This window comes from Stomoxys calcitrans, chromosome 4 (genome assembly GCF_963082655.1).
Source record: "Stomoxys calcitrans chromosome 4, idStoCalc2.1, whole genome shotgun sequence".
Classification (NCBI taxonomy): Eukaryota; Metazoa; Arthropoda; class Insecta; order Diptera; family Muscidae; genus Stomoxys; species Stomoxys calcitrans.
The window spans coordinates 30,084,099-30,108,085 of NC_081555.1; the positions used below are offsets into that span (position 1 = coordinate 30,084,099).

At 37.2% G+C, this 23,987-nt stretch overlaps 5 protein-coding genes across 5 annotated transcripts; 2 read left to right on the forward strand and 3 right to left on the reverse strand.

Annotated features, from left to right (window-relative positions):
* Window positions 1-280: 280 nt before the first annotated feature.
* On the reverse strand, window positions 281-5,153 carry LOC106093141 (protein tilB). The gene is made up of 5 exons (XM_013260144.2): window positions 5,064-5,153; window positions 4,129-4,975; window positions 3,850-4,055; window positions 509-551; window positions 281-432 (listed from the first exon to the last, which is right to left on the reverse strand). Exons 1-5 carry the CDS (start codon window positions 5,071-5,073, stop codon window positions 357-359), a joined length of 1,182 nt encoding a protein of 393 aa, XP_013115598.2. The 5' UTR covers window positions 5,074-5,153; the 3' UTR covers window positions 281-356.
* Window positions 5,154-11,911: 6,758 nt separating this feature from the next.
* LOC106093152 (uncharacterized) lies at window positions 11,912-16,915 on the forward strand. The gene is made up of 4 exons (XM_013260167.2): window positions 11,912-12,295; window positions 12,369-12,604; window positions 12,672-12,869; window positions 16,596-16,915. Exons 1-4 carry the CDS (start codon window positions 12,026-12,028, stop codon window positions 16,801-16,803), a joined length of 912 nt encoding a protein of 303 aa, XP_013115621.1. The 5' UTR covers window positions 11,912-12,025; the 3' UTR covers window positions 16,804-16,915.
* Window positions 16,880-20,255, reverse strand: LOC106093151 (solute carrier family 35 member E1 homolog). Its single transcript, XM_013260166.2, has 5 exons — window positions 19,688-20,255; window positions 19,379-19,587; window positions 17,929-18,054; window positions 17,620-17,859; window positions 16,880-17,553 (listed from the first exon to the last, which is right to left on the reverse strand). The coding sequence occupies exons 1-5, from the start codon at window positions 20,022-20,024 to the stop codon at window positions 17,338-17,340; spliced, it is 1,128 nt and encodes a 375-aa protein (XP_013115620.1). The 5' UTR covers window positions 20,025-20,255; the 3' UTR covers window positions 16,880-17,337.
* Window positions 20,256-20,884: 629 nt separating this feature from the next.
* On the forward strand, window positions 20,885-22,164 carry LOC106093153 (nucleoporin Nup35). The gene is made up of 3 exons (XM_013260169.2): window positions 20,885-20,928; window positions 20,989-21,895; window positions 21,963-22,164. Exons 2-3 carry the CDS (start codon window positions 21,000-21,002, stop codon window positions 22,102-22,104), a joined length of 1,038 nt encoding a protein of 345 aa, XP_013115623.1. The 5' UTR covers window positions 20,885-20,928; window positions 20,989-20,999; the 3' UTR covers window positions 22,105-22,164.
* Window positions 22,165-22,467: 303 nt separating this feature from the next.
* LOC106093154 (glucose-induced degradation protein 8 homolog) lies at window positions 22,468-23,745 on the reverse strand. Its single transcript, XM_013260170.2, has 4 exons — window positions 23,407-23,745; window positions 23,122-23,347; window positions 22,890-23,061; window positions 22,468-22,834 (listed from the first exon to the last, which is right to left on the reverse strand). Exons 1-4 carry the CDS (start codon window positions 23,522-23,524, stop codon window positions 22,661-22,663), a joined length of 690 nt encoding a protein of 229 aa, XP_013115624.1. The 5' UTR covers window positions 23,525-23,745; the 3' UTR covers window positions 22,468-22,660.
* Between the last annotated feature and the right edge of the window lie 242 nt (window positions 23,746-23,987).

The window sequence follows — 23,987 nt, forward strand, 5'->3', positions numbered from 1 at the left end:
GATCAATCTTGGCAGTGATCTTGAATAGAAAACTGAACTGGAAGTATCACATCCAGGAGCGTGCTGAGAGGACTCACTATGTAGACACACCATATACTCGAAATGCGACCTGAATGATAGACTGGCTCTACAGGAGCGTAATTAGACCAATAATAACTTACGCCTCGGTAGTTTGGTGACAGTGATGCCAAAATGTAATATAAAGACATTACAAAAGATTTAGAGGCTATATATTGAAAGTTTTGTTGTCATTTGTAGGTGAAATTTAGAAAATACATCATTCCATCGGCAAGCATCTTTATTTAATTCTTTTTTTATAAATTTTTTTATATTTAAAAAAGTTAACCTCGAGTTCTTCATATTAAGTCTGGCAGATCGTCTTCATTATTACATATGCTCTTTATATCTACAGTTCCGGTAAGAATCGTATGACTAAAAATATAAAGAAATCAACAATATATTAATAGATTACTTTAATCAAAACATTATTTTCAAGATTTGACCCTACCTTTGTTTGCTCCCCATTATAGATGTATTTTTCATATCATTGCCTGTTATTTGAAGAACAAATAATTTATAGTATTAAAAGTTTTCATTATTTAAATTAAAATAAACATAGTATTAAATAGCATTAAAAGTATAGTATTAAAAATTATAGTATTAAAAGTTTTCATTATTTTAATTAAAATAAACAAGTAAAAGCGTGCTAAGTTCGGCCGGGCCGAATCAAGTTCTTTGAATGACTTTTTATACCCTCCACCATAGGATGGGGGTATACTAATTTCGTCATTCTGTTTGTAACACCTCGAAATATGCGTCTGGGACTCCATAAAGTTTATATATTCTTGATCGTCATGTCATTTTAAGTCGATCTAGCCCTTTCCGACCATCTGTCCGTCCGTCTGTCGAAAGCTCGCTAACTTTCGAAGGAGTAAAGCTAGTCGCTTGAAATTTTGCACAAATACTTTTTATCGGTGTAGGTCCGTTGGGATTGTAAATGGGCCAAATCGGTTCATGTTTTGATATAGCTGCCATATAAACCGATCTTGGGTCTTGACTTGTTGAGCCTCTAGAGGGCGCAATTCTCATCCGATTTGATTGAAATTTTGAACATGGTGTTTTGGTATCACTTCCAACAACTGCGGAAAGTATGGTTCAAATCGGTTCATGTTTTAATATTGCTGCCATATAAACCGATCTTGGGTCTTGACTTGAGCCTTTAGAGGGCGCAATTCTCTTCCGATTTGACTGAAATTTTGCACGTATTATCCCGATCTGGGATCCCGATCTGGTATCCTGATCTGGGATCTTGACTTCTTGAGCCTCTAGAGGGCGCAATTCTCATCCGATTTGGAAGAAATTTGTACAACGGCTTCTCTTATGACCTTCAACAATCAATGGCTTAACCGATTTGGGACAAGTTGCAGAAAAATGTCGAAGAGCATAACACCACTCACTGTCCCAAATTTTGGCGAAATTGGACAATAAATGCGCCTTTTATTGCCCCAAAACCTTAAATCGAGAGATCGGTCTATATGGCAGCTATATCCAAATCTGAACCGATCTGTGCCAAATTGCAGAAAGATGTCAAGGGGCATAACGCAACTCACTGTCCCAAATTTCACCAAAATCGGATAATAAATGTGGATTTTATGGGCCTAAGACCCTAAATCGGCGGATCGGTCTATATGGGGGCTATATCAAGATATAGTCCAATATAGCTCATCTTCGAACTTAAACTGCTTATGGACAAAAAAAGAATCTGTGCAAAGTGCTCAAAATCTCTATTTTTAAAGACTGTAGCGTGATTTCAGCAGACAGACGGATATTTCGATGTGTTGCAAACGGAATGACAAAATGAATATACCCCCATCTTTCGGTGGTGGGTATAAAAAAATAAAGTGGGCACAGGTACATTTTAGGAAGTTTCATGACTCATTTGTTGACCTGTAAACAATGGAAATGTGTGTCGAAGTGGATGTTTACATTCCACATTTTTTATACCCTACACCACTACTGTGGTATTATAACTTAGTGCATTTGTTTGTAACACCCAAAAGGAGGGAAGATATACCCATTGATAAGCATACCGATCGACTCAGAATCGCTTTCTGATTCGATTTAGCTATGTCCGTCTGTCTGCCCGTCTTGCTGTCCGTCTGTCCATGTTAATTTGTGTACAAAGTACAGGTCGCAATTTTCATCCGATCGTCTTAAAATTTGATACAAGCATGTTTTTCAGTTTAGAGGCGAATCCTATTGAAATTGGAAAAAATCGGTTCAGATTTGGATATAGCTCCCGATTTGCAGCAATAATGCGATAAAATGGTAATTTGTTGACCGATTCTCTCGGAACTGGCAGGAAGCAGAGACAGCGCACTACAGATAGTGTGCTGAGGATATGGAAAGAACATTTTACCCAACTGGTTGTGTCCGACGTTGACAGGCAAGAGAATACCGCAGAAGCAATCCCTGTTGACGGTATAGAATGTTTACCTCCTAGCCAGAATAAAGTCCAAGTAGCAGTGACCCGACTAAAAAACAAACGGCAGCAGGAGTCGACAGGTTACCCGCTGAACTATTTAAGACCGGAGGCGACACGCTGATAAGGTGTATGCATCAGCTTGTCTGCGCAATCTGGCGAGAAGAACGCATGGCCGATGATTGGAACCTGACCATACTATGTCCCGTATACAGGAATGGAGACAAGACGGAATGTGCCAACTATAGAGAAAAAGGTCTCCTCCCCATCGCATACAAGATACTCCCGAGCGCACTGTGTCAAGATTAAAACCCACAGACAATGAGATAATTGGGCCCTATCAATGCAGCTTTAGACCTTGTAAATCCATCTTAGACCAGATATTCACACTGCGCCAAATCCTGGAAAAGACCCGAGAAGGAAAATCAACACCTGCCATCGGTTTGTTGACTACAACGCCGCTTTCGATACTCCTTTACGTTCAAAGGTATTTCATATTTCAAGACTCTGCAGGATGACACCTGCTGATACGCGTTCCTCAGTAAGAACAGGAAAGAATCTATCGGAACCATTTAATACCTAACGAGGTTTCAGGCAAGGAGACAGCCTATCGGTTGATCTCTAATATCCTGCTGGAGAAGATTATACGAGATGCAGATGTGAATAGATATGGCACACTAATCACAAGAGAACAAATGCTGCTCGCCAATGCCGACGACATCGACACCATAGGTCGGTCACCGGAAGTAGTAACTGCAGCCTTTGAAAGAATCGAAAGAGTGTCAGTGAAAATGGGTCTGGCAATAAGTGAAAATAAAACGAAATGGATGGTATCAACTGCCAAAACGCCCTGTACTACCAATCAGATAAAGAAAATGGAGAAAATTGGGAACCACAGCTTTGAGATTGTCAGAAACTTTATCTAACTCGGCACCGCCGTAACCGAAACTAAAGACCCTATTTTTGAAATAAAGCGAAGAATAATACTGGCAAACTTTCTAAACTGACTACTTTGGATTAAGACACTGATACTACCCGTGTTGTTATATGGTTCAGAAGCATGGGTACTTGTGAAAGCAGACGAGACAGACGAGTCGTGAAATATATGATTCAGTTTGCGTTAATGGAGAATATAGACGACATGTAGACCAGGAGCTGCATGGCGACGATAGCATAGTTACACGTAACTATGCCAACATGCGTTAGCTAAGTCATGTTTTAAAAAAAGGATGAAGAAGCTCCTGTGTCTTAATCACTTAATTTCAATACAATGATGGCCTTATATGGACCACTACATGCCTACTTTATAAGACTTTAAGCCAATATTTTGAATTGTTACAAAACGGTTATAAAAATTTAGAAATTACCTTCAGATTTTATGGACAACAAAATTTCATTTTCATTTAACTTCGGCGCTGTAATAACCAATTGTCCTGTGATTTGAGAACGTTGCACTATAGCATCTGAGGGTCTTACTTCATCATTCAAGGCTATTTGAAATATTTTTCCTTTGACCACAGCACGAATATAGTTAACCTCTACATCGACTTTAATATGAGAAGTGTCAAGATATCTGTAAGTTCAGACAAGGCCCCCAAAATTGAAACTGCTCCATGGAAAATAAAGACAAATAATTCTATACATACTTATACACCTCCAGTTCCAATATGTATGCATGGACTTCATCTTTCAATGCAAACGGCAATTGAGGTTTATTTATATTGTATGGACGACCGCAAGGAGCAAACAAATTGGGTTCTTTTTTGGGAGGCTTTTTTTCTTCCGAGTCATCAACCTTTTGACGACACATTTTTTGATATTTTGCCATTTCATTGCGAATTTCCGGACAGTTTTCACTTTTCGAATCCCAAAATACTTTAATACGCTCACATTCATCTTCAATTGTGGACATTTTGGCTTCCAGCTCCTGCTTTTGTTGTTGAAAGCGTATCTTCTGCTCATCTCTTTGTATGGCATAGAGAGCTTGTTTCTGAACCACTGCTGCTCGATATTCTCGAAGATGGGGCTTTGTCTGCAACTTGTGTGTCAATGTAACCTCCTGACAATCTAAACTGTCCAATTGTGGCAAAGTGGCTATGACATATTCACGATAATGGGCATAATCACAGCAGGGGTTTCCAGTTAAGATAAGAATTCTCAAGTTGTAATTATCCTTAAGGCTCTCTATTGATGTCAGTTCCCCAATAAAATTTAAAGTTAAATCCAATTTATTCAAAGACTCCAGCTGCTGCAAATTCTCAATACGCTCGATATTGTTGAGAGCCAAATTTAGATATTCCAGACGTTTGAGTTTATATAGATTTTCAATTTTCGATATAAGATTCGATTGCAAAAGTAAAATTTTCAAATCCCTACACCAATTGTGTAGATGTTCAATGCGTTCAATGTCTTCCTGGTGTAGGGACAATTCCTCCAGAGTACTGATCAGCAATTCATTATGTTCCGATTTTTTACGCACCAATTCTTCGGTAACTAGAAGAACCGACGTTTGCACATAGATAAAACATTAAACAACATTGAAAGTAATAACATAACCCTGAGTCTTTAAAATGATACTTACTTCGCACCATCTTCTTAATATCTCGCAAATTTTTCCTCGATAAAACTTCGTTTAAACTTCAAACAAATATAACAACCACCTTTGTTTCCTTGTCAACAGTTTTCATGGTTGCCAAGCTATTTTTTTGTTTCGTTCATTTACCATCAAGGATTGTATCGCTCCAAAAAATTATTTAATAAGAGGACCAGCCTTAAATCATTGTATCCCTTAGACGGTATTTTTAGTATTGCCCATATATAGAGCGATCTGGCGATTTTATTTCTTGTGGAGCCGAGATGATGAATACAGTTCATTTTGATTAAGGCAATTATATGGCAATCATATAAACTAATCCCCTAATTAAGAATGACCCATGGTAAAGCGCGTATGGTACACTCAATACCGATTTTACTAAATTCAACTGTTATTCTACCGAATCAGGAAAAATAGCATTAACTCGTCTAAAGTGGAACCAAAGGGTTGCAAATATAAAAATGTTCTAAAACATCCTCAACTAATAACAACAACTTCAAGTTTCTTCCTAATGGCTGGTATTATGTTCGTTTTTAACAGTTAAAAACACATGATTTTCACGATTATTTTTTTAAACACTAACAAAATCTCAATAGAACTTTTATAAAATTTGTTTCATAATACTGGTACATTCAATATTTCAAGGTACTATATTTTCGTCCATTATGATACCACAGGAACGGAAGAAGGAAGATGCCTTCTAGTTCCTACCGTTGAACCATCCAGATCGCTTTAAAAAGCTCAACAACCTTCGAACGTACAACCTCCGCTAAATCAGAAAGGTTCTCAAAGCAATGAGAACCTAAAGTGGAACTACTTCTGACTGCCAGTGCGGGACACACACACAGTGCAGGATACACACACAGAAGGTGTTCTACAGTCTCTTCTTCTTCGATGTCTTCACAGCTTCTGCAGAAGTCGTTGCTGGCAACCTTCTGTCTGTCAGCATGTTTTCCAATAAGACAGTGATATGTCATGACGGACACAATTACTGAGACGTCTGTTCTTGCCAGTCACAGCAAAATGGTAGACCTCTTCAAGTCTAGATTAGGCCACATAGTTTTGGAATGATCACAGCCCCCTCTCTATGACCATCTATCATTCGTTGCCCTTCGGATCTGATCCTGAAAACTAAGCTTACATGTCGCTAGAGGCATACCCACTGATTCCAGTTTCCCTATAATGTGTAAGGTACTTCCTAGTCTCACAAGCTCATCCGCTTTACAATTCCCTGGGATATCTCTGTGGCCCGGGATCCAGAACAGGTGAGTTTTGAACCGTTAAGCCATCTGGTTGAGAGATCGGCTCAGGCAGGGTGTAATCCACACTGCCTGTAACATCGGACATTGTATCAAGGATAACACAGTGTCCGCAGCCTCCACATGACCAAAGAGCAGTGGTCGCAGTAATTTGTCTAGCCACAATGTCCAGAGGCATTAGATGCAACATTAAATTCGGTGACTCAGATGGAATCGTCCTCAGTGCGGCTGTGATGCACAAAAAAGCCATCCTTTGGATCAGGTTGACTATTGACCAGTAGGTGGACTTTTGAAGCACCGTCCAACAGACCACAACACCATATAGCATTATAGGTCTGACAACTGCAGTATATACCAGAGCATGTGTCCCATTATGACAGTCGTTAGGACGGCGAAAATCCTATAGGGTGATCGGGATCGTGAGACGAAGAGGTTATTACTTAAAGGAAGTAAGAAGGAGGTCAGTATAGCTTTTGGTGTCATAACAGGACAAATAGGACTACGAGCTCACTTATGTAAAATCGATGCGGCAAGTGATGGTATGTGAAGGGCATGTGAAGGGCATGTGAAGGGCATGTGGGGAAGATGATGAGACGTTGGAGCATTTCCTATGTCATTGCCCGGCTTACAGACACCGGTACTTAGGTAGAGACCTCTCAAGAGTCTTCAGCATAAAGGATGACAGACTAAAAGGACGAAAATCTTTCGCCTAGGTGTGGTAAGGTTTTCCTTCTTTTGGAATGAAATGACCTTTGTGTCCCTCTATCCCACAGGTATATATGACATGGTGATACAAGCAGAGTACATCTCCCCAAGCCAGTCTACCAGACCCAGCTTGTAATTCAACCGAAACAAATTCAGTCGAAACTTATTATCGCCCAAAGGATTTGCGGCTCACACACAATTTTTCCAATAATCTCCGACGAATGCATGCCAGTGACAAACTCTTCTGGCGCCATGTTGTTCGTTGTAGAGTTTCCCGGGAAGTGTGTGTCAACGAGTAGTTCTAATGTTTCCGCACTAGACATTGTCCATGCGTTCTTTGATTTCTGAATATATCCCACCGTAATAGGTCTCGAGGATAGGATCTTCCTTATCCTAGAGGTCCCAGATAAAGCCTCCACGGAGCTGCAGAATTCCGCCCAGAATTTTTTCTGTGCCTTTCTCAGCTCGTTCTTTTATTTTCTTAGCTCAGCCTTGTAGATGTTCCAATCGTTGTCCCTGTTAAAGAGTTTTTTGCAGTCCTTCCTTACACCAACCCCTAGAGCCGGTTGGTCTAAGGAAGGACTGTACCATGGCGGTCGCTGTTTGCCCCTTTGCTTGGCACTAGGACATACTGACACAAGCGAGTCATTCAGGGCCTTCTTCATCCGCTTTACCATTATGTCTATATCCTGCGCAGTTTCCACTTCCTTTTCTTGTCTAGAAGGGATAGACTTGCAGAATTTGTGCCGGATTGTATCTCAATCCGCCTTTCCAAGGCTGAAACTAATATGACGATGATCAGAGAAGCTATTGTCATTCAACACTTCCCAGTCGCATTTTCTTGCACTTATATCTTCTGATACAAAGGTGATATCTACTACCTTCTGCCTGTTATTGGCAATAAAGTCGGTTTATCCCCTCTTTTACAAATCGCCAGATTGCAACTTATAATATATTCGATAGCAGCTCCCCCCTTTCGTTGACATCCGAACATCCCCATATCTGATGATGTGCATTAGCATCACTTCCTACAATGAGGCTCTTTTTCCCTGCAGAATCGGCTTCAACCAGCAACTTAAGGCTTGAAAGCGGCATCTCTGAGTAGTGTGTCATATATAGGGAAACCAACCAGTAATGAGACTTATTTATTTTAAGACTGGCTACTACTGAATCTTCTGAGCTTAGCGACGGAAGAAGAAAAAAATTTAAACCACTCTTTGCATGAATACAGGCTCTGTGTCTCCGATTCCCCGTACCCTTGAGTAGTTTAATTCCCGGAATTCTTAGTCCATGAACTATTCCTCCGCACACCCATGGTTCCTGGATAAGAACCACGTCAAATCCCCTTGCCATCAGGTGTACCTTTAGTGCCGCCAAAGCGGCCTTACAATGGTGGAGATTTATCTGCAAAAACCGGACCATAGTCAGGAGTCAGAACTTCCACCACTGTTGATGCCGCCAGGAGTTCATTCCTACAAGATTCATCAGACCTTGTCGTGATGAGCTTACGTACGCATCCTTGGCCAAGTGATAAAACAGTGGAATCACTCTTCCTCAGAACACTTGCGGTGTGGACGATTCCTCCTTAGATGCTTCACTAGCCGCTGCCGTCGAAGTGTATTCTTAATCCTCTTGACTTTCTGAGTCAGTTTAGCCATGTCCTTCCGTCTGGCTGTCTGTATATCGAAAGCACACTAACTTTTGAAGAAGTAAAACTAGGCGCTTGAAATTTCGCACAAATATTAGTTGGTAGTCCTAATATAAGTGTAGATCGGTTGGGATTGTAAATGGGCCATATTGGTCCATGTTTTGATATAGCTATCATATAATTCTCATCCGATTTGGCTGAAACTTAGCATGAAGTGTTTTGTTTTGACTTTCAATAACTTTGCCAACAATGGTCCAAATCGGTTCATAACCCGATATAGCTGTCATACAAACCGATCTCGGATCATGACTTCTTGAGCCTCTAGAGGGCGCAATTCTTAACGGATTTGGCTGAAAATTTTCACGTAAAGTTTTCTATGGGTTCCAACAGCCGTGCCAAGTATAGGCCAAATTGGTTTATAACCTTTGATTCCTTGATGCTCTAGGGGCGCGATTATTTGGCTGACATTTTTAATGTGGTATTTTTTATAACTTCTAGTAGTTATGACAAGTACGGTCCATCTGTATCTGAAGATCTGTCTCCTATATACATGAAGAACTGATTCTAAATAGGTGTTAAATGCGATCCGTGGTGGAGGGTATGTTAGATTTGGCCCGACCGAACTTACTTGATTGCTTTTTTTGGTGACGATAGGGAGTCTTGTTGGTTCGTCCATGGTCTATATCACAGCTGCCCATACCACCACTTGAGATATTGTTTATCAAAAATTCACAATATATCCGGATTTATTCTGACAAGGTCGGCTATATTTTAAGCAGCTTACATTTCTCAATTGATACATTTTTGAATCTAGATTTCTAATTACCATGCACATAAACTTCATTAACAATAAAACTAACAATAGCCTAAAGAAATTGTTTGCAATTTTAATCAATTGCCATTAATTAACCTACGTATACGTAGTATAGAAGGCGGTATTGGCAAAGTACCGTCATTTTTCTATCAGTGTATGTAAGTTGTGCTTCTTCCATTCTATATAATGCCGCACCATCTACCTTTTACGGACTTTCTGTAGTAGATATTGATACTATATATAGATCGTATTGAAATCTACGTACAACTAGTTTTGGTTTTAGTTCAAGTGCAAAATGATGTAACTTATAAACATTTTAAACTACTGAGGTACTAAACCATGTAAAAACTTCTCCCCCACGAAAGTGGGTATGAATTTCGTTCTCTGCTTCTAAATACCTTTCCGATATGTCCGATTTTGTGGTGTTGCGGCGTGGTCCCCCAGACACTAAGCTCTGAAAAAAATGTTTAGCATCGTGCTCTACTCTCAAAAACCATTTATTTAAACCCAATATTGCCATTGGTTTCAGGGGAGTTTATGGGATAAGGCGTCCCCCAAACGTTTGGCCCCTAAATTGGTTATCAAATTCGTTTTCTAATCTCAAATACCTTTCATTTGACCACGTATTGCCATGGTCAGTAATTTGTACTCTTTAGGGGGTATTTTGTAGAAGAGGCCGTGCCCCAAATTCATGGTCCCAAATTTGAATATCATATTCGTGTTCTACTCTCAAATACCTTTATTTAAGCCCCATATAGCGATGGTCAGTAAATAATTGCTGTTTGTGAGGTGTTTTATGGAAGGGGTAGACCCCCAGAAAATTGGTCCCGAATGCGGGTACCAATTTTGTGCTCTACCCCCCAATACCTTTCATTTGAGTCCCACAATGACCCAGTTGGTAGATTAAGTTGAAAAGAGGGTGCAGATATTAATCCGCCCCATGCAACTATGGATATACACCTAAGCCAGTAATCGGCTTGTTGTGCGCTCTACAAACTAAAACCTGGTCGGTAAATATGTCCTATTTAGGGGTGTTTTGGGGAGTAGGGTAATCCTCCAAACACTTGGGCCTGATAATAAATCAGCATCCCAAATATCATTTATTTGAACCCTATATTGCCATACACTTGGTCCCACATTTGGATATCAGATTCGTATTCTACGTTCAAATACCTTTTATTTCAACCCCATATTGCCATGGTCAGTAAATAAGTCCTGCTTGGGGGTGTTTTGGCGAAGGGATGGACCTCCAAAAACTTGGCCCCAAATTTGGATATCAGATTCGTATTCTACTAGCAAATTCCTTTCATTTGAGTCCCATATTGTCATGTTAGGTAAATATGTCCGATTAGGGAGCGTTTTGAGGGTTGGGATGGTCCAACAAACACTTGGGCAGACAATTGGATATCAGATACGTTTTCTACTTAATTTGAGTCTCATGTTGTCGTGATTGCTCTATATATAGATTTTGTAGATTTTAGGGGTGGGCCAGCGTTTGATAGGTACGTCATCGCATCAGCAGTGGCAACAGCAGCCTTAATGTCCTGACTGACTAATGAGATGGATGTTGTAATAGCATGTTTACCTACATATCGGTGTGTTTTCACTGTATGTGTGTTTCCGGATGTGCGGTTGTGAGCATACAAATGAATAACATTTCATACAAATGTCACTGTCAACCACTGCAACCATGATGGTGGTGGTACTGATGCTGATGGTTTAATGCCAACTTCCAATGATATTCGACAGATTTGTTTATGAAATATGTGACATGTAAACGTAAATGAGCAAACCGGATGTGCGGTGGGTACCCCATCCGAACTTCGGATGGGGTGGGTACCCCATCCGAAGTTTGGAAAAAAATTTTTTGTTTTTTAGTTACTATAAGAGAGCGCACAAATTCATCGGCAAGGGCTGGCGCCTCAGTATACTGCACATTGCTACTACAACAACAACAACCACGTGATCATTATGCACCATCTGTGAAAATTTCAAGAAAATCGATTCAGCCGTTTTTGGGTCTATACGGAACACACAAACAACCAAACCGACAAACAAACACAAATTTATTTATATATATATATATAAGATATATATACCCGATTTGCATTATTCAATTTGTGAAAATTTTTTGCGTTTGGAATTTGTCTATTCTATTGGTTTACATCCAAATTTTTTCCGCTTTTCACTAATTCAGCTTAACATTTTTCACATATTTTTTTTTTTTACTTTGCAATTGTAATTATATAAATTATATTTTATGGAGAGATAAAATAAAAAAAACTATACTTTCTATTTTTCTTAATATTTTTTGACTTCCCACTCCAAGAAATGAAAAATTAAGTTAGACTCTTTTGTATTTTAGGCTACATTATGCTGTCAAGTTCTCAATTGTTATGTTATCAAACGTAACTACACGTCCAGCCATCTCCACACTACCGTCAGTAGTAGTTGCAGACAATTCAGTTCCAATCGGCAAATTATCGCTACAAAAGTTACAAAATATTCAGATAACGACGCAATAATGTCAAACGGCATAACTAAGCCTGAAATTTTAAGGCCTCTAACTGAACCTGAACTTGAAGAACTTTTGCAACTATATAAACAAAAATATGGCATTGATAGTCCTCAATATCTGCTCATCTACAATCAGTGTAAATGGAATGAAAAACTAAAAGAATTGAAAATATCGGATCAAAATAAAAAATGGATTTCATTTCGCAGAGAATTTTATACACATGCAAAAGGTGACTTTAGGACATACGGTACCTATATATGTCTCCATCAAGACTTAGTGAGTGTTTACATTTATTTAATTAGATTTAGCTAGAAAACAAAGTTTAATAGCTTATCTTAAAAAAATTTAGATCCAAAGTGTTACCTTTCACACTTGGCAACCGGATTTTAAAGAATTATTAGAATGTCTGGACAAAACTGAACTGATATGTTGGCAGAGTGGTCCTTTGCTAGTAAATGTGGCAGCAGAATATTCAAAAGAATTAAGGCAGATTATTGCAAATAAAGGTGTCACCATACAAAGGGCACGATCATCCTCTCTCTTTGTTTTGAAGCGTGAAAATGCCCTAAATTTGGATCCACCAGTGTATGTTATCCACCAATCTATGTAATTGATGCAACAAATTTTTATACACATTTTAATGTCAAAACAGAATTCCCGATGGCTATGAATTAAGGCAACTCCAGCAAGAAGATGCCGAACTTGTCCATTCACATTGGCCCAATAAAAAAGAAGGTTCATTGGACTACCTAAAGGGTCTAATCGAAATCGATACAACGTTTGGAGTATTCAAGAAAGCGGACAACTCTTTAATTGCTTGGATTTTTCGTAACGAGTTCAGTGGCCTGGGGTAAGTCTAGAAATATTCTAATTACACTATGCAACACAAAAATATACTAATAGATTATGGTAGGAATAAACATAAACTGATAGATTATTATTTCATTCAAGCTCGAGGTTTTTGATTTCTTATTTCGTTATTTATTCATCGATATTTCGCATTTCAATCTATCATTTCAATATACCAATGAATAAATAAAAAAGAAATCAAAGACCTTAAGCTTGAATGAAATAACAACAAAATTGAACAATAAAGGTCGATCATAAAATTATCAACATATTGAATAGATTATGTTATGAAAGAAGAGGCAAAAATAGTAGATAACCTATGATGAGGAAGAAATATTCCCACTTCTTAAAATATTTCAAAATATATTCGGCTTACGATTACTTGTAATCCAGGCGTTATAGGCGGAGTCGCACTTTCGAATGAGTAAAGATAGCCGCTCGAAATTTTACTTAAATACTAACACAGAAAACAATAAAAATCGGTTTCAATCACGAAATTTATTGATCCAATTATTATTTTATTTTTTTTTTTTTTTTTTTGAAAATGCTTCAATCACAAAAATGATAATATCAATCACAGTTTTTGAAAAAGGTGATTGGAAAAAATTCAATTAAAAAACTATTGAATTTTTTTAAATTTTATTTAATTTTTTAATTGATCCCATTAAAAAAATTATTGAAATTACCGAAATATCCTATTAAGTTTTTAATCGCATCAATTAAAAATTGAGTTAAAAATATTGAAAATATTGAAAATGCTCCTGGAATACGAATTTGAGATTTATGTTTGGATCCATGATCACTCCTTAGAAACAAACATCTCCGGGGTTTTTCCAGAAAATACAAAAAAATTGTTTCCCGAATTATAAAAGAAAGAGTAGCGAAGCGGGTTTAGGTCTAGCTACCGACATAGACTAAAAGCAATTCATATATTTTTTTACAGTAACTTTATGAATGACATACATTGGGAAAGTAAACCCAACGAAGCCATCAATACTACTTCCAACAGATGCACAGAATCATGTGTATACCATGGGAGTAGTGTAATTTGTGTAGACAAAAAATGTTATAATTGGATCAGGGATGGCCTGTCGGAAACTCTGACGTATATGACATACATTTCCTACGTATAATACATATGTATGTCGAAAACCAGGCAAGAAATTGTTTTTAGCTGAATTCAAAAATAATAAGAAAATCGTACAACTATTTTTAACTTTTGTTACTTTATGATTATGGATAACCTGGTGAATAGGTTAGAAGGTGCGTCGCAAACGGAAAATGTCTGAGTTTAAATCCTGGCGAGAACATCAAAAACCATTTTCAGCTGTTGTTGCTCTTCACTAGTGCTGGTGGCATTTGTGAATATCTTAACATGGACAAGAAAAAATATCACAAATTCAATTAAAAATTTAATTGAAAATAATAATGTTGTAAAAAATTATTTGAATCAATCATTTTTTAATAGAATCCGGATTCTTTTTTTAATTACGCGTGATTGAAATTTTGGCTATTTTCAATTAAAAATTAATTGATTCAATTAGAGTTTTGTTAAGACCCTCGACATCCGTACTGAATATGGTTCAGATTGCAAATGCAAATATGCCCATAAACTTTCCATTAAAGAGCAGCGACAAACTTTTCATATAGCAATGAGTGCTGTCCGATTCAAGGCTCAATGATAAGGGCCCGGGTGTTAGTGCGCTCATCATCAGTGATGCCAACTTAGTGCTTTTCGCACTAGATTTGGAGCTTTTTAAGTCATTAAAAACTCGAAACCACCTAGTGCCAAACTAAAAAAGGCACTAAATCGACGCTTTTTTTGAATTTCTATTTAGTGCTTTTTACCCTTTATTATAAATTAATTTTGTTTTTTTTTTTATTGAAATCACAATTTTGTTGTCTATTTTTGTCACATTGCCTAGCCTATTACATTAAACATAAATTTTCTCACAAACATGTTAAGTTTTAAGGAATGCGTGCAGTTGGAATGTCGTGCTGCTTAATCATACCACTTCGCACAAAAGTCTTACATCGCTGAATATATCAGAAATGTCGCCACCATTAATGAAGAGATAACCACCACTGAAAATTTATTCTGAGGTTCTACTCTGGATTTGAACCAGGCGTTCTTATGGCTCAGCCAAATCGACAGTTGGGCGAGCAAAGTACAAAACCATCGATGGTGACACCTCATTATTTTGCATCAATTCGAACACTTGTTGTGATTTTCTTGATTTTTTGGCTTATTCTATTAACATTCCCAATGCTAAGCCACGATTACAAATATTTTTTATTACAACTACGCACCCATTTGTAAAATTTCCTAAAATCGAAGTTAGAGCGACTTAGAAGGGTATAAAAACTCTTTCTTTAACCTTTTCAAAATGTGTGTTACCCTTTTTGCTGGTATGTATTGGCATCCCTGCAAAGCACTGCTTTTAATACCTTCGAACGCATAGGGATTCCATAAGCGGAAATAAAATTGTAAATACTAATTTTCTTGGATTTTTCCAGGATTTTACCAGTTTTGAATACCTAGTCTATAATGGATTTAACGGCTTTTAGATTTTAATCAATGATATAGTACTCTAGAATGAATCTGGTATACGATATTGAATGCTCGTGTGCATTCAATATCGAGATTGCTATGCATTCTTTTAGCCATATTACACCGACAATCCGATTATTTCTGTTTAATCAGCACATCACTAGTACACATCGGCTGCATTGTTATTTTTTCATCCGGTTCAACATCGGTGTTGGGTCCAGAATATTCATAGCGCCGCCTCTGTTGGATACCAAGAGCTGGGAAAATTATCTGTTACAAAAGCTATTTCTCCTTTCTTACTGAAGAGAAGATGTTTTCTCCTTTTTTTATTGCATTGCTATTGAATGCAGGGTTGCTCTGTATGGCACAATCTTGGTCGCAATAGCAATTTGACACTCGGAACAAAGGTTCCTATTTGACTTTTCCAAGGAATAGGCAATGATTTGCCATTATGCCGCTATATGATTGGGACAAAAAGTTCTTTATCAAGCAACTGGTAAGTCGAGTGGTGTATGCTACGACATTCATTTGAGTTTGTAGATGTCCAGCCTCCAGTTCTCTCGTTATGCTTAGACGGGTTGTTGTAGCCGCAGATTTTTGAAGGAGAATCAGTTATTGGCAAGCAGTTATCCTGGATCGATCCCGGTACATAAATCCAACTGCAGTGGGTGTCAAGTGCGAACCTTTGTATCTGTTCACTCTACCGACCGGTGTAGGCCTGAGTAAACGCCTTACAACTATAAAATGTCGCTAAGATGAAAACAGGTGTTGTTACCATGCGTTTTGCTACATTTACGGACTTTTAAACCATAGACATTCTTCCTTTCTATTTTTGCCTTAAAAACTTTTAGAACTATTTTGTCATAGAATATATTCTGAGCAAAGCATCGATTGTATTTAGAAGGCTACCTCTCTTTTATTTAGAAGGCTACCTCTCTTTTATGAATAAGGGTTTTCATTTTTATAGTTGAGTCTGAACGGCGTGCCTGATGAAAAGCAAATGCCGCCAGCATTATTGAGAAGATATGCGCCGCATTGATATCTATTTTGATTGGCTTTAATAAAATATTTTGTCTGTATCTAATTTTTCTTTTACAAAAACTGGCATTTATATACTTTAAATTACATCTCAGCTTTATAAACATATTACTAATTTGAAATGTTCTTTTATTCCAGTATACTACAAGTTCTAGAGTCCGAACAACGAAAAGGATTTGGTACAATTGTAGTAAAAGCAATAAGTTATGCCATTGCCAAAACTGAAAGCATCAATATCACCGCGTGGATTCTACTTGAAAATGTAAAATCTCAAACGTTATTTCGGAATATTGGTTTTGAAGCTCGTCTTGTTAATCAGTGGATTCAACTCAATAAAATTGAATAAAACATAGCAGCCCAAGGTATACTGCGAATTTTTAGCACATATAGGCTATTTAAACCAATGAAGAAGTAGAGTTCAATTATCTTAAATAAACAACATTTTATTAAATAATTTACATTAACTGTTTTTTTCTCATTGTGTTATCTTAAATTATGGGTTGCTTAGTCCTTAAAATAGGAAGTTTCATTTAGGCTTTTGTAATAGTTTATGGTTTTTTATTGGTTAGTGTAGATATTTACATATAATTTTGCTAGTCAAGTTATTTATAAATAATAAGAGGACGCTATTGGCATTTTTATTAAATAAATGATAACAAATACTGAGAAGTGAATCATTTAATGGGCAAATCTTTGAGACGAAGGCATTATGAAACAAACAAAAAAAACAAATTGGGTCCGTTTCTAAATAAAATGGCAAAATAAATTGAAATTTACGTATCTACAGAAAGATAAACTATTTACAAAAATTAATCTATGTATACTGAACTCATGCATTTATATTTTATATAAAATGCATTAAGATTCATATTCGTTTTTGCTAAACAAATAAAAGGCGAGTTGTACTTCCGTTTGGCATTCCACTGCCATTGGCTAGGAGACTATTATTGCGACTATAGCCATTTGATGACTTGTGATTTGTTAGCAGGGAGCCTTGATAATAAGGATCAATAGTATTTTGAAGCGGCGTATAACTTACGCTGCTCTTCGTTGTGGTTGTTGGTATAATAGATTTTTCTTTTGATATTTGTTTGGCCTAAAACGAAAAAGATAAAAATAATAAAATCATTTTTTTACTCAACATAACATATAAGGAACTTACTCTATTATAACATAAAACACCTAAAATGGCTAAACCCATGCCAAAGCAATTTAGCCATGTAACTGGATTTCCCAATATAAATAATGAGACTGCTATCACAAATATACGTTTCGAGGCACTCGCCACAGCGTATGTAAGTGGCGTCACTAACGATAACACTGAGAATGCAATAATGTTCTGCAACCAATTAAGAACGCCATCGGTAAACAGAAGTGCTATTACACGATAATCTAAGTTTGTCTATGGTTGGAGAAGAATCAAAGTTTTGGAATTATATGTTTTCAATAAAAGTTAAGGGGCAAAACTTACGATTGCTGGATGTTGAATGACTTTAAAACTATCAAGATACAACCAAATTGGTAAAAACATAAATAGAGCCAATTTTCCTAGTAAATGAAGTAAACGCAAATGATGTATCCCAGTATCTTTTAGCACCTGAAATATTTAAAAGATATTTTAATTATTTGGATGTTTACATTATAATATTTAAAAATGAAGTAAAATATTTAATTTAAAGAAAGGGGTATTCTGTTGTTTCAAAACGCGAATTGTTACTAACGACTGCTCAACGAATTTAAAGTTGCAGAAAGCCTTTGTTGGCTACTTTGGCACGTTTGAATCTTGGCGAATACATTCCTTTATTCCTCATTAATGATGGCAATATGTGTAAGGTCATGAGTCAAGAAGAAAAAAAAAAGGCGTGGCTCAACTCGCCGCGGGAGACAGCTTTAACGAGTTAAAACCTGCAGAATTCGGCCGTAACGAACGTTGACTACATTGACACGTTTGAAACTTGGCGAATACATTCCCTTATTTCTCATTAATGATGGCTACATATGTAAGGCCTCGAGTAAAGTAAAAATGGCGTGGCTCAACTCGCAGTATGGAGACAGCTTTAACGAGTAAAAACCCGCTAAATTCGGCCGTATTGAATATTTTATACCTTCTACCATGTATCGTGTGTCATGTTCTTTGCACAGCTTTTAGAGCCAGAAACAAAAAGGGACTCAAGACGTAAAATCGGTAGATCGGTTAACACGAGGGCTGTATCAGGTTATGCACCGATTCAGACCATGCTTGGGAGGGATGTTGAAGGTCTTAGCAAAATTTCAGACAAAACACATACGAATTGCGCCCTCTAGAGGCTCAAGAAGTACGAGCGGGAGATCAGTTTATTTGGGAGCTATGTCATGTTGTTGTTGTTGTAGCAGTGTGTTATACACTGAGGCGACAGCCCTTGCCGATGAAGAACTCCATCGGGTCAATCCAGTACGTACAGCTGGCTGCCATGTGATTGGGAGCTATATCATGTTATGAAACGATTCATACCATTCTTGGATCGTATGTTGTATAAAAGTATTCATTGTGCAAAATTTTAATCAATCGAGTGAGAAGTGGCATAACATGCCCAAGAAGTCATTTTGATGGACTCTATCCAAATCTTAACCAATATGGCTCATTTGCAATACCCATCGTTGTCCATCGATAAGAAGTATCTGTGCAAAATTAGCCGTCATTTGTTCGACCAGCACCGTATTTTACACAGATGATCGGGTAGACGGTGTCTCCATTAACTGAATTTGCACAACAGAGTTTTACCCAATGGCTCATTGAGACTTCGCATTAAAAAGAAAACTATCTACTCATTTGGATAGAACAACAACCTTTTGAAAAAGATATTTCCTTTCAAGAAATGTACATAGTAAGGAAATTTTAGCACTCATCAAAAAAAAAAAGATAATCAATTAGAGAAACTTACCTTTTTAGAAAATATATTTTGCAAAGAAAATCCCATTGTTGATATTAATGCCGATACTAAGCCCATCATATCAAATGAGATTTCAGTCAATGTAGCAATTCCAACTCCTGTTATTATAGGGATCAAACTAAGATAAACCAAAGAAGGTTGTTTCTCCCGAAACAGCAAACGCGATAGAATAACAGTAAATAGCGGCATTGTGGCTTTAACTGAAAGGATGTCCCAAGTTATCAATATTAATATAGTTTTAACACGTCATCATATTATTTAAATGTGCAAACGTGAAGATGTGCATCAACAATACCATACCTGTATGAGCATAGGACACAGGTACCTTCCACAACGATATATGCGAGGTGACGGAAGCCAAAAATTTTCCAAAAGCCAAAGGAATAATCAGTCGCAGATAGTAACCTCTGGGTAATTCTTGATACTTGCGAATCTTCCACAAATTAAAAAATGGCCCACTATATAGGGTAATACTTAGAAGTTGGATCATTGTCACCGTCATTGGATAGGGAAACTCATTAAGAACCATTTTCCCAATGACATTATTACTCGAAGATATAATGTACCACAGGATGCACAGAGTTAACACTACCAGGACATGCCTGGAACCAGTGCGCTTTCCAATCCCGTTGCTCATATTGCTCTACCTCTTTACCTGAAATTTGCATGCACACGTATTCACGTATTATATACAACGCCAACGGCCCAGCTTGTCAAGCAATAGGTATTATCCACGTCCCAATCTACAAGCTATTCGCCTAATATTTAAAAGTCATTTTTCTTTTTGGTTAGATATTGTTTTAGGTGCAGAAAAATAATATCGTTCTTTGAATTGTTGACGTAGAAAAAATCATGCTTCTTCTTATTCAACATGCATCTTTAATTGGGCTCCACTCTAGAAAACTATCGATTCAATATTTTCGATATTTCTAAAACTAAATATCGATAGTATCGACGCTATCGCTAATTTCCCATCACATCACCTATATTTCAAACGAAAATGCGAAGTAAAATTCAGGAGATCGATTTATGCAGAAGGAAATCGATTTATCAATGCACAGACCGAATAAAACCAAATTTAATAAATCAGTGGAAAGTCATGAGAGAAATCATTGTAGAAAATTGTATCCCAATCGGATGAAAATTCGCCCTCATCTTATAGGATACATTCAGTGTAGGATCGCTTATTTTACCTTAATAATATCGATAGGAAAAATATCCATCGATATCAGACAAAAATAATATATCGATAGTGCCATTGATATTTTTCTAGTTTTACTCCACTCACATGCAGTAAAAACGGAGCCGTTTTTCACATTCGGAAAACTATGCGACATTACTTACCACTACAACTTTGCACTGATATCCAGAATTCTAGCACTGAATAGAACTAAAATAAAATACAGCACATATTGCCAACAGCTCGATCGTCACATGTGAACAGCCTTGCCTGTTATTCGTTGTGAACTACCCATTAACCTATAAATAGCTGGCAACTATCATATTTGACTTTTAGACAATAGAAGCGGCGACCAGGCCAGGCAAACGGATTTATATTCCATTCATATCATTTTTATTCATCTGTGTTTATTTGTAAGTAGGAAATTTAAATATGGAACCAATGGCCTTAGGCAGTCCAAGTGGTAGTCCGGCTACAAACCCATATTTGCCTTCATTTCTATTGGGTGAGCAACAGACCCCATCCACGCCTCGCAACAATACTCTTTCCCCGAACAAGGCTGGTAATAGGAATCTTTCATTCGGTTTTGCAACTTCGCCCGGAGCTTCAAACTCACCACAGCAAGACTATAATAGGTCAGGCTTGGGGCAAAAAACGCTATTTGGTGGATATCAGCAAACACCTCCCATTCAACAAAACTCGAATTTTCCCGGCACCCCAATGCAAAGTCACAATACCAGCATTTCAGGGCCACCAACGCAGGGACTTTTCGATTCTTTGCGTAATGAACGTAATCAGGTGCAAACGCCAACGAGATCATTGCAGCCTCAATCTCAATTAGGTACTCCCATTATTGGCAACCATAATGCCAGTATTGCTTCTACCTATGCCCTAAATCAAAGTATTCAACAACAAATGGCCAATGTCACGGGGCAGTTTAACGATTCGTACAACAATGCTTCCTTTAATACATCCAGGGCTGGCATTATGTCGCCTATGCTGCCAGGAGCTCCAGTAAATAATTCGCAATTGTTACAGTGCCCGCCACAACCTCGTTATACCGAATTTTGGATAACTGTGTTTGGATTTCCCTCGAGCGCTACAGCTGTAGTTTTGCAGCACTTTGCACAATGTGGAACAATCGTGGACAAAGTCTTTCCTTCCCAAAATGGCAATTGGGTGCACTTGAAGTATTCCTCTAGGCTTGAGTGTGATAAAGCCCTCAACTATAATGAGAAGATATTATCCAATAACATAATGATTGGGGTCACACAATGTAAAGATAAAGCTATAATTGATAAAGAAAATATTTGTGAAAATAATGGCCAGTAAGTATATTTACCATATATTTCAAAGAAATATTTATTTGTAACGTGTTTTTCCCCTTTTTAACAGACAAAATGTGAAAATTCGTCCATTAGCCCAGACGGCATATAAAAGCGCTCAGAATGACACATCGGTTGTCTCAAATCCCAACGCCCCACAGAAGAGTTCGGGAATCATGAACAAAGCAATGGATTTATTTTTTGGTTGGTAATGATCGAAAAAATAAATTCAATCAACTTATGCGTAGATCACATTCTTTGTTTAAAATAAATTTGTTTTTGTAATCATTTGGCATTTGAAACAAAAAGCCTTTACTCTATTAAGAGATTTAAAAAACGTATGGTAAAAAGAATCATATATAGAGAGGAATTCGTGCAAAAATTCTATAGAATATTGCCTTTTTTGCCTTAGATAGATTACTTCTTACATCATTTAAACCTTTTAAACTGTGTTTAAATTGGCAAGATTGTATTGCGAGAGGCGCTCTGAAAGCATTTGGTAATGAAAAAGGCATAATTCTATGAAACAATTGCCGCTTTTTTACATCATGCACCCCCTTATTAATACCTTGGGCTTACTAGTTTTTATTTTTTTTATTTTGTTATATATAGAGAGATTAATATCTACCAGTTGCATAAAATGTAAATGAATTCTTTAAAGTACATGTTTATATATTAAATATGATTCTTTTCTATGATTCGTTCTTCTATCGCCTATTTATGCTATTGCCAATAACTACGAAAAAATTATATATTAAAAAAATCTGATCACTTGGGATCAATAAGAGCATTTTCAAGATCTTTCATCTTTGGGTAATTCACCTCTCGGGCATCCAATTTGGACTGAGCCCACATGATCAGTTTCAATAAAAACATAATTTTCGGCGTAGAATCGGCGCTGTGTTCACTTTTCAGTATGGCAGCATTCAATTCGCTGGCAATCTAAAAGAGAAAAAGTTAACCTTCCAAATCGATCCTTGAATATTCGTACAATTACCTTTTGTCTATGGGACTGCTCTAAAAGATATGAAAAGGGACTGTCTTGTGGCTTTTCAAATGCCAAGAGAGCCAAGGTACGTTCTAATTCGCACAACACCTCAGGTATATCTTCTCCAGCTTCAGATAAACGACTTTGAGCAAATGACAAGGCCTCTTCTATTTTGCCCACCCTATTTCAAAAATGTAATATATAGCAGCCTTTGTTATACAATAGTTATAAACAAACTCACCTTATGAGTTCAATCAACTGTAATTGTTGAAGATGAAAGAACAAATGACGGTCCCCATCCAATAGCTCAGGATGCAATTGATTAACCAAATGTGTGGCTTCCTGTATACGACCATTCTGTATGGCTTCACGTATTAATATGCGATCGTCCAGGGAATTGAGTTCAACGGAAGGCTCGAGAAGACCAGCTTCAACTTGGAACTTTTCTGCCGCCTCCTTAAAACCCTCTAATAAAGACCAATTTTGATAAGAAACCAGACGCGAATGCTCATCTTAAAATACAAACCTGTAACCAAGTAGTTCATAATTAAACGATTCATGTCGGCCTGCTTGAAAGGGAACTGCTCCAGTCGCTGTATCCACTCCTCCTTTGTAATCCCATCGTTCTTGTCATTATAACTCATTTTTCTGTTTTTCCGTATTTTGCCAATTTTGAAGCCGTTATTATAACACGTAATAAAAAATTAATTTCGCAATCTCTGCCTCAGACACTTTGTTTTTAGCTTTGTAATCTTTTGATTACACGCACAGTTTTTCCAAAATGAGATTTTCTTTTTCTTTCACGAAAACAATGGAATTATTTTTTTTTACTGCGCCACCGATTATTTTATTTACTTCGACACCGATTATTATTACTGTGGCATAACCCATAAGTGCCCAAACAGAATGAGCGCTTTGAGGAGACGCTCCGTTGAATGTTGGAAAATGCAACGCTGCAAACAAATGTCAAAAATCAACTCGCAAAAGTTAAACAATTTTTAACTTCGACACTTTAAAACACTACTTCACGTGTGGCAAAACAGAATGCGCCTCACTTCAAACGATAAAGATGACATTTTTTTAACTTTTCAGCGTTGCTTCTGTGGA

Coding starts and splice junctions, on each gene's coding strand:
- LOC106093141 (XM_013260144.2), bottom strand. Junction 552..3,849: donor GTTGTCCATAAAATCTGAAG/GTAATTTCTAAA, acceptor TTCAAATAACAG/GCAATGATATGAAAAATACA. Junction 433..508: donor ATAATGGGGAGCAAACAAAG/GTAGGGTCAAAT, acceptor TTATATTTTTAG/TCATACGATTCTTACCGGAA.
- LOC106093152 (XM_013260167.2), top strand. CDS start 12,026: ATGTCAAACGGCATAACTAAGCCTGAAATTTTAAGGCCTCTAACTGAA. Junction 12,296..12,368: donor TATGTCTCCATCAAGACTTA/GTGAGTGTTTAC, acceptor AAAAAAATTTAG/ATCCAAAGTGTTACCTTTCA. Junction 12,870..16,595: donor AACGAGTTCAGTGGCCTGGG/GTAAGTCTAGAA, acceptor CTTTTATTCCAG/TATACTACAAGTTCTAGAGT.
- LOC106093151 (XM_013260166.2), bottom strand. CDS start 20,024: ATGAGCAACGGGATTGGAAAGCGCACTGGTTCCAGGCATGTCCTGGTA. Junction 19,588..19,687: donor TGTGTCCTATGCTCATACAG/GTATGGTATTGT, acceptor ACATCCTTTCAG/TTAAAGCCACAATGCCGCTA. Junction 17,860..17,928: donor TCATTCAACATCCAGCAATC/GTAAGTTTTGCC, acceptor CTCCAACCATAG/ACAAACTTAGATTATCGTGT.
- LOC106093153 (XM_013260169.2), top strand. CDS start 21,000: ATGGAACCAATGGCCTTAGGCAGTCCAAGTGGTAGTCCGGCTACAAAC. Junction 21,896..21,962: donor ATTTGTGAAAATAATGGCCA/GTAAGTATATTT, acceptor CCTTTTTAACAG/ACAAAATGTGAAAATTCGTC.
- LOC106093154 (XM_013260170.2), bottom strand. CDS start 23,524: ATGAGTTATAATGACAAGAACGATGGGATTACAAAGGAGGAGTGGATA. Junction 23,348..23,406: donor TATGAACTACTTGGTTACAG/GTTTGTATTTTA, acceptor GGTCTTTATTAG/AGGGTTTTAAGGAGGCGGCA. Junction 23,062..23,121: donor CAGTTGATTGAACTCATAAG/GTGAGTTTGTTT, acceptor TTTTTGAAATAG/GGTGGGCAAAATAGAAGAGG.